The sequence below is a fragment of the Scyliorhinus torazame genome, chromosome 6, assembly GCF_047496885.1.
Source record: "Scyliorhinus torazame isolate Kashiwa2021f chromosome 6, sScyTor2.1, whole genome shotgun sequence".
Classification (NCBI taxonomy): Eukaryota; Metazoa; Chordata; class Chondrichthyes; order Carcharhiniformes; family Scyliorhinidae; genus Scyliorhinus; species Scyliorhinus torazame.
Window position 1 is genome coordinate 315,174,462 of NC_092712.1, and position 14,315 is coordinate 315,188,776.

General features: G+C 46.2%; 1 protein-coding gene across 4 annotated transcripts in view; it reads right to left on the minus strand.

Annotated features, from left to right (window-relative positions):
* The window catches only part of zcchc2 (zinc finger, CCHC domain containing 2), a 96,135-nt gene that overhangs the window by 64,477 nt on the left and 17,343 nt on the right, over positions 1-14,315 (minus strand). For all 4 annotated transcript variants that reach the window (XR_011947906.1, XM_072510110.1, XM_072510111.1 and 1 more), the window contains exons 5-6: positions 12,629-12,741; positions 7,593-7,687 (exon numbers count right to left, since the gene is read on the minus strand). Coding sequence is in view for 3 of the 4 variants with exons in the window: in XM_072510110.1 (XP_072366211.1) it covers positions 7,593-7,687; positions 12,629-12,741 (208 nt within the window). In the remaining variant the exon portion in view is untranslated. The remainder of the gene's footprint in view (positions 1-7,592; positions 7,688-12,628; positions 12,742-14,315) is intronic.

Sequence of the window (14,315 nt, forward strand, 5' to 3'; positions counted from 1 at the left end):
TGCTGTGTTCACTGTGTTCATTACGTTTGGGGAATGTTAGACCATAAGACATAGGAGCGGAAGTAAGGCCATTCGGCCCATCGAGTCCACTCCACCATTCAATCATGGCTGATTTCAACTCCATTTAACCGCTCTCTCTCCATAGCCCTTAATTCCTCAAGAAATCAAGAATTTATCAACTTCTGTCTTAAAGACACTCAACGTCCCGGCCTCCACCGCCCTCTGTGGCAATGAATTCCACAGACCCACCACTCTCTGGCTGAAGAAATTTCTCCTCATCTCTGTTCTAAAGTGACTCCCTTTTATTCTAAGGCTGTGCCCCCGGGTCCTAGTCTCCCCTGCTAATGGAAACAACTTCCCTACGTCCACCCTATCTAAGCCATTCATTATCTTGTAAGTTTCTATTAGCTCTCCTCTCAACCTCCTAAACGCCAATGAATATAATCCCAGGATCCTCAGACGTTCATCATATGTTAGGTCTACCATTCCTGGGATCATCCGTGTGAATCTCCGCTGGACCCGCTCCAGTGCCAGTATGTCCTTCCTGAGGTGTGGGGCCCAAAATTGCTCACAGTATTCTAAATGGGGCCTAACTAATGCTTTATAAAGCTTCAGAAGTACATCCCTGCTTTTATATTCCAAGCCTCTTGAGATAAATGACAACATTGCATTTGCTTTCTTAATTATGGACTCAACCTGCAAGTTTAAATTTAGAGAATCCTGGACTAGGACTCCCAAGTCCCTTTGCACTTCAGCATTATGAATTTTGTGACCGTTTAGAAAATAGTCCATGCCTCTATTCTTTTTTCCAAAGTGCAAGACCTCGCACTTGCCCATGTTGAATTTCATCAGCCATTTCTTGGACCACTCTCCTAAACTGTCTAAATCTTTCTGCAGCCTCCCCACATCCTCCATACTACCTGCCCCTCCATCTATCTTTGTATCATCGGCAAACTTAGCCAGAATGCCCCCAGTCCCGTCATCTAGATCGTTAATATATAAAGAGAACAGCTGTGGCTGTGGTTTGAGTGCTGGGTGGGGATGGGCGAATGGATTTGGTGTGGGGGCTGTGGGAGAGTGTGGGCATCGGTGTTGGAGGGGCAGGCCCCCACGGAGGAAGAGGGGGAGTGGAGGCCCGGGGATGGGGAGTTGGGGTAAGGCCGCAAAAAGGAACTGCGCCAGAGGGGGCGGGGCCAGCTCAGGAAAGTGCGGGCTTTTTCCCGCATTAGGGAAGGACGGGGGTGGGGTGGGGCCGGGGGTGCTGGAGAGGAGCGCACACTGACTGCCAAGGGAGGGGGGATTCTCACACAGGGGGGTCGATGGAATGGCGGGAGAGGCCGGGGTCAGCAGACTTACGGGAGTGTTATGGGGGAAGAAAAATGTGGATCTAGCGGGGGGGGGGGGGGTTGGGGGCTGCTGCTGTATTGGCCAAAGGGGAGCTGGAAGTAGGAGAGGTGGTCGGGGCGGCGGTCCGCCGCCTGGGGACTGGAGGGTGCGGGAGGCGCGGGCACGTGGCTGGCCTAGAAAAGGAAATGGCTAGTCGGCAGGGGGAGGGGGGGGGCGAGTAGCCCCCAATCCGGCTGATAACTTGGAATGTGGCGAGGGGCCTGACCGGGCCGGTCAAGAGGGCCCGGGTTTTCGCGCACTTAAAGGGACTGAAGGCAGGCGTGGTTATGCTCCAGGAGACACATTTGAAGGTGGCAGATCAGGTTACGCTGAGAAAGGGATGGGTGGGGCAGGTTTTCCATTCAGGGCTGGATGCGAAGAACAGAGGGGTTGCAATACTGGTGGGGAAGCGGGTGTCATTCGAGGCACTGAATATTGTAGTGGATAATGGAGGTCGATATGTGATGGTGAGTGGTAGGTTGCAGGGGGTGCTGGTGGTACTGGTGAACATATATGCCCCGAATTGGGATGATGCCCGATTTATGAAACGCATGCTGGGTCGGATTCCGGATCTGGAGGTAGGAAGCTTGATAATGGGGGGGAACTTCAACACGGTGCTGGACCCAGCACTGGACCCCTCTAGGTCCAGGACCGGTAAGAGGCTGGCTGCGGCCAAGGTGCTCAGGGGGTTTATGGACCAGATGGGGGGAGTGGGCCCATGGAGGTTTGTCAGGCCACTGGCCAGGGGATTTTCCTTCTTTTCCCACGTCCATAGAGCCTACTCCCGCATAGATTTTTTCATTTTGAGTAGGGCGCTAATCCCGAAAGTGGAGGAAACGGAATATTCGGCCATAGCCATCTCGGACCACGCCCCCCATTGGGTGGATCTGGAGTTGGGGGGAGGAGAGGGACCAGCGCCCACTGTGGCGCCTTGATGTGGGACTGTTGGCGGATGAGGTGTGCGGACGGGTGCGGGGGTGCAGTGAAAGATATTTGGAGGCCAACGACAATGGGGAGGTGCAGGTGGGGGTAGTCTGGGAGGCGCTGAAGGCGGTGGTCAGGGGAGAGCTAATCTCCATTAGGGCCCACAGGGAGAAGAGAGAGGGGAAGGAGAGGGAGAGGTTGGTGGGGGAGATTTTATGACATATGACAGGGGCGAGGTCGAGAAGGTTCTTTGGGGTGGAGGACAGGTGTGGGAGGTGCTCGGGAAGCCCGGCAAATCACGTCCCTATGTTCTGGTCGTGCCCGGCACTGGATGGGTTTTGGGAGGACTATATCCAAGGTGGTGAAAGCCCGGGTCAAGCCGAGCTGGGGTTGACATTATTTGGGGTAACGGACGAGCCGGGAGTGCTGGAGGCGAAAGAGGCCGGTATTCTGGCCTTTGCGTCCCTGGTAGCCCGGCGGAGGATTTTACTATTAGGGAAAGATGCGAAGCTCCCTAGTGTGGAAGCTTGGATCAATGACATGGCAGGGTTCATCAAGCTGGAGGATAAAGTTTGCCTTGCGAGGGTCTGTGCAGGGCTTCCTCAGGCAGTGGCAACCGTTCCTAGACTATCTCGCGGAGCGTTAGGAGGAGGTCAGCAGCAGCAGCCCAGGGGCAGGGGGCTCTTTTGGGGGGGCGTTTGGGTGGGGTAGGGGGGGGCTTCCCTATTGGTGCTTTTAAATGTCATATGGGGGGTTATTGTATATGGGGGAAATCCAATGTATAATTTTTGATTGTTGTGTTCTTGTTTCTTTCTTTTGTTGAGTGGGGGGGGGGGGTATATGTTGAAAATCTGTTGAAAAATTTGAATAAATATATATATATATATATATATTTTTTTTTTTTAAAAGGTTTCAACTGTACGGGTGAGGTGTTGAAGGTAGTTGTCTGGGAGGCTCTAAAGGCGGTGGTGAGGGGTGAGGTGATTTTGTTTAAGGCCAGGGTGGACAAAGAGGAAAGGTTGGAGCAGCAGAGGGTAATAGATGAGATGTTGGAGGTAGATAGGAGTTATGTAGAAGATGGGGACCCAGCGAAGTTGGAAAAGAGGAAGGAACTACAGGCGAGTTTTGACCGACTATCTACCAGGTAGGCGGTGCGCCAACTGAGACGAGCAAGGGGTGCAGTTTACGAACATGGAGACAAGTATGTTAGCCGGTTAGCTCCAGAGGGAGGCAGCGGTAAGGGAAATTGTTCAGGTGAGGGATAGGGCAGGGAAGTTGGTGGTGGCTCCGGATCTGATTAACAAGGTCTTTGAGGAATTTTATGAGAGGTTGTAGAGGTCAGAGCCACCTGGGGGAGACCAGGAGATGCAGGAATCTCTAGATGGGTTAGAGCACCCGAGGTTAGGGGAGGGGGACAGAGTTACATTAGAAGGAGCAATAGTGGAGCAGGAGATAAAGGATGCGATTGGGAGGATGCTGTCAGGGAAGGTGGCAGGGCCGGATGGATTTCAAGTGGAATACTATAGAAAATTCAAGGATAAGCTGGCACCCCTGATGGTGGGGATGTTTGAAGAGGCGATAGGGAAGAGGGTGTTGCCACAAACTTTGGGGCAGGCATCGATTTCCCTGTTGTTAAAAAAAGATAAGGATCCGACGGAATGTGGGTCATATAGGCCCATATCACTTTTGAATGTGGACGCAAAAGTATTGGCGAAGGTACTGGCGGGTAGGTTGGAGGTGTGCCTCCCGAAGGTGATTGGTGAAGATCAGACGGGGTTCGTGAGAGGGAGGCAGCTCTTTTCAAACGTTAGACGTGTATTGAACGTCGTTCTGGCACCGGCGGAGGGGAAGCAAACAGCGGTGGTTGTGGCATCGGACGCTGAGAAGGCGTTTGACCGGGTAGAATGGGGGTACTCGATGGCAGTTCTGGAGCGGTTTAGGATTGGACCAAGATTTGTGAACTGGGTAAAGCTGCTATATCAGGAGCCGAAGGCAAGTGTCCGCACAAACAGCATCAGCTCGAGATACTTTTCTCTCCACCGTGGGACTAGGCAGGAATGTCCTATGTCCCCCCCTGCTGTTTGCACTTGCGATTGAGCCATTGGCCATCGCATTAAGTAGTTCGGGGGTATGGAAAGGAATAGTGCCGGGGGGGGAGGGGGGGTAGAGCAGAGCATAGTGTGCCCTTGTATGCCAATAACTTGCTGTTATACGTGTTGGAACCTTGTGTCGATAGGGGGATTATTGGAGCTGCTTCGAGTGTTTGGGTCTTTCTCGGGGTACAAACTAGATCTAGACAAGAGTGAGTATTTTGTAGTGTCTCAGCCGGGGGTGGGGGCAGGGGTGAGGGGGCTGCCATCCCGTAGGGCAGGGACTCACTTTAGGTACCTGGGGATGCAGGTTGCCCGGGACGGGGGGGGGGGGGGGGGGGGGGGCTCCGCAGGTGCATTTCTAGTTTTGTGGGGAGAGTGAAAGCTGATCTGGCAAGGTGGGATGGCCTCCCTCTGTCACTGGCGGGTCGAGTACAGGCGGTTAAAATGAACGTGTTGCCGCAATTTCTGTTTATTTTTCAATACCTGCCAATTTTCCTGCCAAAGGCTTTTTTTCAGAGAGATTGAGGGAAGGATGACTTTGTCCAGATGGGGAGGAATGGTGGCCAGAGTTAGAAAGGTGCTGCTACAGAAGGGAAGGCAGGCAGAGGGTTTGGGACTTCCGAACCTGATGTATTACTACTGGGCGGCGAATGTGGAGAAGGTGCAGTGCTGGGTCAGAGGGGTTGATTCCCAGTGGGTCAGAATGGAGGCGAGTTTGTGCAGGGGGTCGGGATTGAAAGCACTTGCAACAGGGCAGCACGGTCGCAGTGTGGATAGCACAATTGCTTCACAGCTCCAGGGTCCCAGGTTCGATTCCGGCTTGGGTCACTGTCTGTGCGGAGTCTGCACATCCTCCCCGTGTGCGCGTGGGTTTCCTCCAGGTGCTCCGGTTTCCTCCCACAGTCCAAAGATGTGCAGGTTAGGTGGATTGGCCATGATAAATTGCCCTTAGTGTCCAAAATTGCCCTTAGTGTTGGGTGGGGTTACTGGGTTATGGGGATAGGGTGGAGGTGTTGACCTTGGGTAGGGTGCTCTTTCCAAGAGCCGGTGCAGGCTCGATGGGCCGAATGGCCTTCTTCTGCACTGTAAATTCTACGATAATCTATGATAACAGTGCCGCTCCCGATGGCCCCGGGGAAATAATCAGTGAGTCCGGTAATAATAGCTTCATGAGAATTTGGAGGCAGTTTCGCCAACACTTCGGGTTGGGGACAGGGTCAAGGGAAATGCCGATTCGGGGGAACCACAGATTTGAGCCAGGGAAGTGGGATGGAAATTTTCGAAATGGGAGGAGAAGGGGATTAAGGCACTAAAAGATTTGTTTCTTAGGGGTCGGTTTGCAGGATTGAAGAGCTGGAAGCGAAGTATTGACTGGAGCAGGGGGTAATGTTTAGATATATGCAGGTTCAAGATTTTGCCAGAAAGGAGATAGGGCTTTCTGGTGGAGCCGTCCTCCACATTGCTGGAGGAGGTGCTGACGACAGGGGGACTGGAGAAGGGGGTAGTGTCGGCGGTTTACGGAGCTATTTTGGAAGAGGAGAAGGCACCATTGGAAGGGATCAAAGCAAAGTGGGAGGAAGAGTTGGGAGAGGATTATGGAGGAGGGGTTCTGGTGTGAGGTGCTCCGGAGAGTGAATGCCTCCACCTCGTGCGCAAGGTTGGGGCTGATAGAGCTGAAGGTGGTATACAAAGCACACCTCACGAGGGCGAGGATGAGCCGATTCTTTGAAGGAGTAGATGTGTGTGAACGTTGCGCGCGCGGGGGGGGGGCAAGTTTGGGAGAAAATGTGAAAAAGGAGAATAAAAAATATTTTATAAAAAAAGATGGCACCTTTCTGCAATGAAAGGATTTCAAGATATTTCCCCCTCCGGTGTCAGATTTCCTCTTTTCTAAATTTCAGACCCCTTTTGCTTGAACTCCAAAGGGCCTGGAGGCTTTTCAGTAACTCGCTCAAGCAGCTTTTCTTCACAAGCCGAGAACATGACTTTCACGCCCATCTCAGCCCACCTGCAGTTGAAACCTTGATCTTTGTTTAGTCCAGCAGACCCCACTATCCCAATATTCTCCTGTACACCCCACACCCAAACACCAGCTCATCTAAAACAGTCAACTGTAGCTTAACATGCATTACTGCAATTCACCCGGCAATGTTTACACAAGTGCTGAAATCCACGCCCACCCTGCACCCCTACAATGCCATTGTTCCTTCCCACCATTGTAATCACCTTCAGCAATTACAGCCACCAGGTTCTCCTTACAGGATGCCATCCTCAGATACCCACTCTTCTTCACCATCCCTGACAGCCTTACATTCACCAACCTCAGCCCCACTGTTCTGGAATACACCCCTGAATGTTTCCATCTCCCTTTCCTCCTTCAGGCACTTCTCGGAACCCAACTCTTCCAGCAGACATTTGGTTATTCCTCTCCTCCCGCCAATGATCTCTTCCTTTAACTTGGTATCTCAGCGAAGTTTCTTGATATTAGAGGCTTTCTAAGGTTTTTGTGGTGTCGCACTCAGAAGTCTGGAGGCTTATATGACTGAACATCAAGTGTTGAAAAGCAACCCATAACTACAAACATCTCTAGGTGCGGCCCTGCATGGGTGCTGCCTCCTTGCTCGACCGCTGCTGTACTCAGTCTATCATATGACCCTCTACATCATGCTGTGGGCTGTACGGTTTCCTCAGTCCCACACCAGCCCTTGCTGTGCCCAAACACCGTTATACTAGCACTGAACACAAAAGGAAAAAACCCAAGCATTTTAGGAAAGTTGGAAAAACAGATGAGGAGAAACAGGAACTGATGATAGAGCAATTTAATAAGTTGGATACAGCCATGTTAATGATTTGCTAATAAGCAACTTCTAGGTCATTTGCTCCATTATCTCCCCATCTGTGATTGCCCCCCTCTTCCTGATTTTAACTTTTAGCTTTCAATTCTTACTTCTGGCAAAGAGCTACTCCTGAAATTCTGTCATTGCTTTTCTTTACAGGTGCTGACTGGTCTGTGGATGTCTAGCACTTTTTCAGACTTTCACTATAAAAAAATGTTTTAACTAGCCAACAGTTAAAAAACAAATATGAAATGTAATTATATTTTTTAAATGCTCCTCTAAGGAAATAAAGATGCACATACTCCAGTTAATTCGCATAATTTATCAATTCTGCTTAATTTTGCTCACTCACTGTGATGTTGACTGTAGTCAGATAACTTCCCAAGGAAGAATTCATGAACATGTTCACTTTTTAAGAAAGCTCGAGATGGAGATGAAAACAGTTGCCTGATAAAGACAAGAGATTACCTTACTGTGTATATTCAACAGATTTGGAAAACATTACATGCCAGAAGCAAAATACCACATACACAACAAGCACCCAACTTGGTCGATCAGTTAATGCCACAGCACTGCACCTCAAATTTACATTAAGCCACCTCCTCAGCTCTCTTCTGAGAAATTACTGGGGTGCAATACTAGGAACAAGAATCAAAACAGACCCAAAATGAATACGAATTTGATTGCATTTCTACTTACTCCTCTTGTAGTTTTACAAAGTACCAGCTGCATTTTTGTAACAACAGGGTCACGGTACACTATGTGCTTACAATGATTAAAGGCTCTACTAATGGGCATTCAAGTGTATGGTGACTCCCATTTAGGATACGCATCTAAGTTTTGCTTTGTTTGAAGAGAATCAACGGGACAGTTTGCTCTTTCCATTGAGAACAGCACGAGATTAGTGCAAGATTTTTTTTTTAATTCAATCAAACTCGTGGACTTTCTGCTGAACAGCAGAAAGAGGTTGGAATGAGGCAGATAAATGAGTGGATAGACATGCTGCAGGAGAGAAGGGTTTAGGTATTTGAGGCACTGTGCTAAGTTGTAGGACAGGAGAACCTGAAACTGGACTTCCTTCACGTGAATCAAACTCCTAAAGAAAACCAATAGAACAATAGGATGAATTAAAGCTAATATTGCAAGATGGGATATTCAAACATTAACAAAAAGCATAGAATTGAACCACAGAGCAAGCATGCTGAAAATGGGAATTTGAAAACTTTAAAAGGATTAACACAGCTCGAGAAGAATGAGAAGGATGATTTTTTAAGGAATGGGCAGCACGGTAGCATAGTGGTTAGCACAGTTGCTTCACAGCTCCAGGTTCCTGGGATCGATTCCCGGCTCTGGTCACTGTCTGTGTGGAGTCTGCACGTTCTCCCTGTGTCTGCGTGGGTTTCCTCCGGGTGCTCCGGTTTCCTCACACAGTCCAAAGATGTGCAGTTAGGTGGATTGGCCATGATAAATTGCCCTTAGTGTCTAAAAAGGTTAGGTTGGGTTACTGGGATAGGGTGGAGGTGTGGATTTAAGTGGGGTGCTCTTTGAAAGAACCGGTGCAAACACGATGGGCTGAATGGCCTCCTTCTGCACTATAAATTCTATGGAAGTAAATATCTTTAAAAATTTGCACACAAATACATTCAGCATCCAGAAATCATGTAAATAATCCGAATCTCTGGTGTCCGACGGACGGACAAAATCAGTGTGACTATGGTTATTGTGATATGAAAACAGATTAAGATGGCAATTAACCTATGCGTATAGTTATCGGGAATTCATTAACTGCAAGACTAAGTTGGGATCAGGGTCAAGATATATGCTCAACTGAAGGCAAAATGCCATGAATGCCGGAGATCTGAAATAAAAAGAAAGATGGAAAAATTCAGCTGGCCTGGCAGCATCTGTGGAGAGAGAACGCGGAGTCCAATACGTCTCTAGTTTTTCTAGCACCATCTGTTTTTATTCAAGCTATATGCTTCCTGGTTATGCCTACAAATTATCTGTGACTCAGATAGTTAAAAAGCATGAAAAGTTGGCAACTCAATTCGGTTTTACATTCAAAAAACACAAATAATTGAATGTTAAAGTAAAGGAGCACATTAAAATCAAAGCTAGTCACCTCTGTTGGCAGACACACCAGGGTTAAAGGACTACAAGAAATATTTTAGATTTTCTAATACCCATTGGAGGAAAAGTAGAAAGCAATTAATGAAGCTCGGCTGAAAATATTAGAGACAAAGTGTGAAGTAATGATAAACTTTTAACATTATTACAGTATGGTGTACATATACCGCAGGGTCCAGGAGTAAGAAATAACGCAGAGGCTACAAAAGGTGATACGGAAAATGGATCTCAAATAAATATTTCAAGGTTGAAATATTGAAGTCTTACCACACATTTGCTGTCCCCCATAACTCCAGAATCCCATCTATCAAATATCTGTCTAACTCAGCCATAAACAACCTCAATGACCCAGCCACCACTGCTTTCTGGGCAAAGAGAATTCCACTACCCACCAGAGAAAAAAAAAAATTCATCTCATTAGATGACGACAGTGGCAGTGGTCAGCCCTGCTGCCTCAGTGCCAGGGATTCAGGTTCGATTCCAGCCTCAGGCGACTGTGTGGAGTTTGCACATTCTCCCCATGTCTGCATGGGTTTCCTCCCACAGTACAAAAATGTGCAGGTTAGCTGGGTTGGCCACGCTAAATTGCCGCAGTGTCCAAAGATTCGCAGGTTAGGTGAGGGGGAGTGGGCCGACGCAGTGTTCCTTCGGAGGGTTGGTGCAGATCCGTTGGGCTGAATGGTCTCCTTCTACACTGTCGAGGTTCTATGATCTCCACCTTAAGAGGGAGAACTTATTTTCTGTGCTCGTAAAACTGTGTCCCCTATGACAGGACCCCGGTATTCACCCTATTAATTCCCCTCAAATTCTCCTATGTTTCAATAAGATCACCTCTGTGATAAACAAACTGAATACAAGGATAAAGTGAAAACCACTTTTTTTTTTAAAAAAAAGCTTGCAAAAAACATCCAAAACATACAAGAACGCATGAAACAGAAAAAGCTCCTGAAGTACGTCTGGAATAAACCGAGCCAAAAAAGAATGACCTTTGGAGGAGAGGAATTGAGCAAAGATTGTCAATGCCCTGACCAATTTTGTTTTAAACACCAATGTTACTCTTGGAAGAAGACTTCTTTCAAAAACACAAAAATTGTAAGGTGGCATGGCGGCACAATGGTTAGCACCACAGCCTCACGGCAACGAGGACCCGGGTTCGATTCCGGCCCCGGGTCACAGTCTGTGTGGAGTTCGCACATTCTCCCCGTATCTGCATGGGTCCCACGCCCGCAATCCAAAGATGTGCAGGGTAGGTGAATTGGCCACACTAAATTGCCCCTTAATTGGAAAAATGAACGGGGTACTTTAAATTTAAAAAAAAAAGAATTGGGAAATGCCAAAGACTGAGAAGGATACAAACGCCTCTATATTTTACTTGCAAAAACAAAGTGCATGCCCCGAAAAGTGTCCGTTGAGTTGGACAGGTCATGATCAAAACATTTGGAACCACCCTGAAATAGGAAATCCCAAAATATCTGAAGAAGCACTAAGATATCAATGCACATCAGCAAGGCTTTCTGAGTGGGGCAAGTCATTAAAAAATGTGAACAGGTTTATTAAGAATTATTCAAGATAAAAGAAACTTAACGAGCACTGCTTATTGTAAATTCAATAAAGCATTTGTTACAATGCCAAGAGGTTGAAATACAAGGTAAACGATTATGAAATAGGATGGCAGTTTTTCAAATGTACTGTCACAAGCTGTACAACAGAGAAAGTGACAGCTGGGTTCCCAAGAACTATTGCTACTCACATCACACATCTATGATTTGGAAGCAGGAAGAGGAAGGAAAACTGTTGAAATTTGATCATGGCACAAGGGGGTGGTGATGGGTATAAGGGTTAAAAACAAGAGCAGGCTTAGATAGGTTAAACAACTAGGCTAAGACTTGCTAAAATAAATCTAAAATGTTTCGAGATGAAGCTTAAGATCAGATACATCTGCTTCACACAAGTCAGCAATTTATATTTGCGAAGGATGTTCCAGGACAGCGATCAAGGTCAGAAACATCAGGAATTAAGTGACCATTAAGACGGGCAATTGGCAAGAAAATCAATTGAAACATACACATAACTAGATTCTGAGGAGCATTTGAATTTTGAGGCCAGCTAGTTCCGCTGAGCTCGTCTCCAGCAGTCCTGAATATTTCTAGTGTCATATTTTGAGATATTTCAATGGCAACCCATATTACTGTAAATCCAACATTGTTACATTTGACCCATTTTCAATTCATCCCAGGTATTAGGAGTGTTGCTATGGCCAACTTTTATCCAGCAAGTTTACAGAGTAGCATTTAAAGATTAGGTCTTATAACAAAAGACCGAACATTAATTGATGATCATTACAATAGGGATAACCAATAAGCAAAGATGGGGGTTCATTCTGCAGAATGAAATCTCACCACACATTAGCTGTCTGCCCCCCCCCCCACTGTGTATAGTGCTTAAATATCTAATGTTTACCCTTTAGCTTGTGTGTCTTTAGATGCTTTTAGACAAACAATAGTTAATAAAATGGAGAAACTATTTGGTTCTGAAATATAAATAGTGAAAACAGTTTAATCCTTTCCTTCCTAAAAAGGAGCTTATCTTCTCTCCTATGGTTACATGGAAAAGGGCAACAGTTCTTGCTAAATTAGGGAAGGCTGTCAGACAGCTTAGCATGAAGTAGCTTGCAAATGCCCTATAGCACATCACATTTTCCATTTGTGAAAGCACAGTCATCCATCTGTAGTTAGTTTTTTTTTATTGGTTTGCTCAATGTTATTTTGGCTGCATGCAAGATGTCAAAGATTCCTTACTAATATCCTGGCAGCAGCTCTGTGCAAGGATAGTGCAAGTTGATCAGAGTTCCTATTGGGCTGACAAATTTAAGCACAGCGCTCAACTGGATAATTAATGGAAATACTTATTTAGTCTCTAAGGAAATGTACATGGCTTGAAAAGGCCTTTGTCGAGGCAGGAATGCTCCTTGTATCCAAGAAAGTAGGCCCAGAGAAAATAGTCTCTTGGACAGAAAACACTGCAAGTCAACCAGCCCCCCCAAAAAGCTTAAAAACCACTGTGGGAACAATGAAACACGGGGCAGCTGATGGGGAGGGGGAGCAAAAAAACAGGGGAAATGGCTATTATTAATTTTAAGCCATGCTGTTGAAAAGTAGCAACAAGTTAAAATGATAAAATCATGGAAAGTATTATTGCTGAAAGTAGAGTACTAGAGAGACATGTGCCAGTATTGCTTTAATACCAGTGCCCAGTGGTTACCTCATGATTAACTCCAAATCAGAGTGTCGCCTGTCTTCCCTCATCTGTGAACTGTGACTTAATGCCCGCAATGCAGTCTTGCCAGAAGCATCAATACAAAGGTCCTTAGGAAGCTGTCCGAGAAAACACAGAGTACTGTTTTAGTATCGCAGAATACCAAGGGCGGGCACTTGGGTCATGCACAATTAATTCAACCCACCCCACTCGAAACACAACTACGTCCTAATTAGAGATGATAGCATGCAACAAAGTGGCTCATCACCACCATCTTGAGGACAATTAGGGTTGATTAATAATTGCTCAGCTTGCCAATGACGCCTACTTGCCATGAATAAATAAAAGAATGCAAACTAGCAATTTTCATTACCAGCCCAAAGTATGTGTGCTGGTTAATATGCACAGATTTACCAGTTAAGAGCTGCTTGCGTTTGTAAGCATTCAGTACCTATTCTAATTCCCCAATATTTGATCAGCAAAATAATTTCCTTCAGGAAACAAGTCGAGAAAGAATCAAACCAGCTCAACACGAAACCTCATCAGACCTAGACTCCTAAACAAAGAGCTTCATCTTGGCAGGGCTGTGAATGCCAAAGAATCCTGGAATCTAAAGGTCGTATACCTGTAGACATATTGCTGCCTTCACATTGTTCTTTGGCAATTAATTATTCTCTTCAAACAGTAGAAAGAAAGTCACCATGGAAGGTGACTCCTGCAACAAATAGCCAGCAAGTTTGTGCTATGAGCCACAAAAGAAAGAAAATAGTTCTCAACCCCTGGGAAGCAATCTGCCAATTTCAGAAAATATGCCTGCAATACCAGCCTAACACTTGTACTTTTCATATAAATCATCCTTGTAGCAATCTGTCAATTTCGGTGATAACTGGTGACCATCAACTATGTAGGGCTTTATGGCCTTGCAATCCTCACATGTACTCATGCACAGTATCCATCTTCACAAGAGCAACTGAGAGATTGACAATAAATGCTGGCCTTACCAGTGATGTTCCTTTGGACAAATTTTAAAACACTAATTGCCACAGCGGGATCTCAGAATCCCTTCTCAGACTCTATCTGAAGCATCTCGGTTAACAAAAAGGGCCTCACTTGTCTCATTAAAAACTAAGGATACTCTGAATATTTTCCTCCACTAAGGCAAAAGAAGTGGAGGATGGACATGTATGATAAAAAATAGCCAGCATCCAAGCCAACCCAATCAGGTACGGTTATTGTACCAAGCCATCAGCTAATAAATATTTTTTTGATCTTTGCTCAGGACAAAGACAACCAGCAGAGTGTCCTTTAAATAATTATGGTCCTAAATCAAAACAGCAAGGACTGCATTCTAAATGGTTCTTGCAAATACTTTGCACAATGCAAGCGATCTTTTGAAAACTGCACTACAAGCAGCAATGGGACTGAAACCTGTCCAGTTTCGGGAGGATAAAAAGCAAAGTTCCGATTGGTATACAACAAAACCTACTTTAAATAGGAATTCAGGATGGCATGCAACAAACATCAATTACACTGGGTTGTTCAGGAAGTTAATTCCTGCAATTTATTTGAGCTGTTGCATCTCACCTGCCATTAGAGTAAAGATCTGGCCATAATCCCATTTCTTCTGTTCCCAAAAAAGGACACAATACACTTAAACATGGCAAACCGCCGTATGGCATAAGCCTCTTCCACT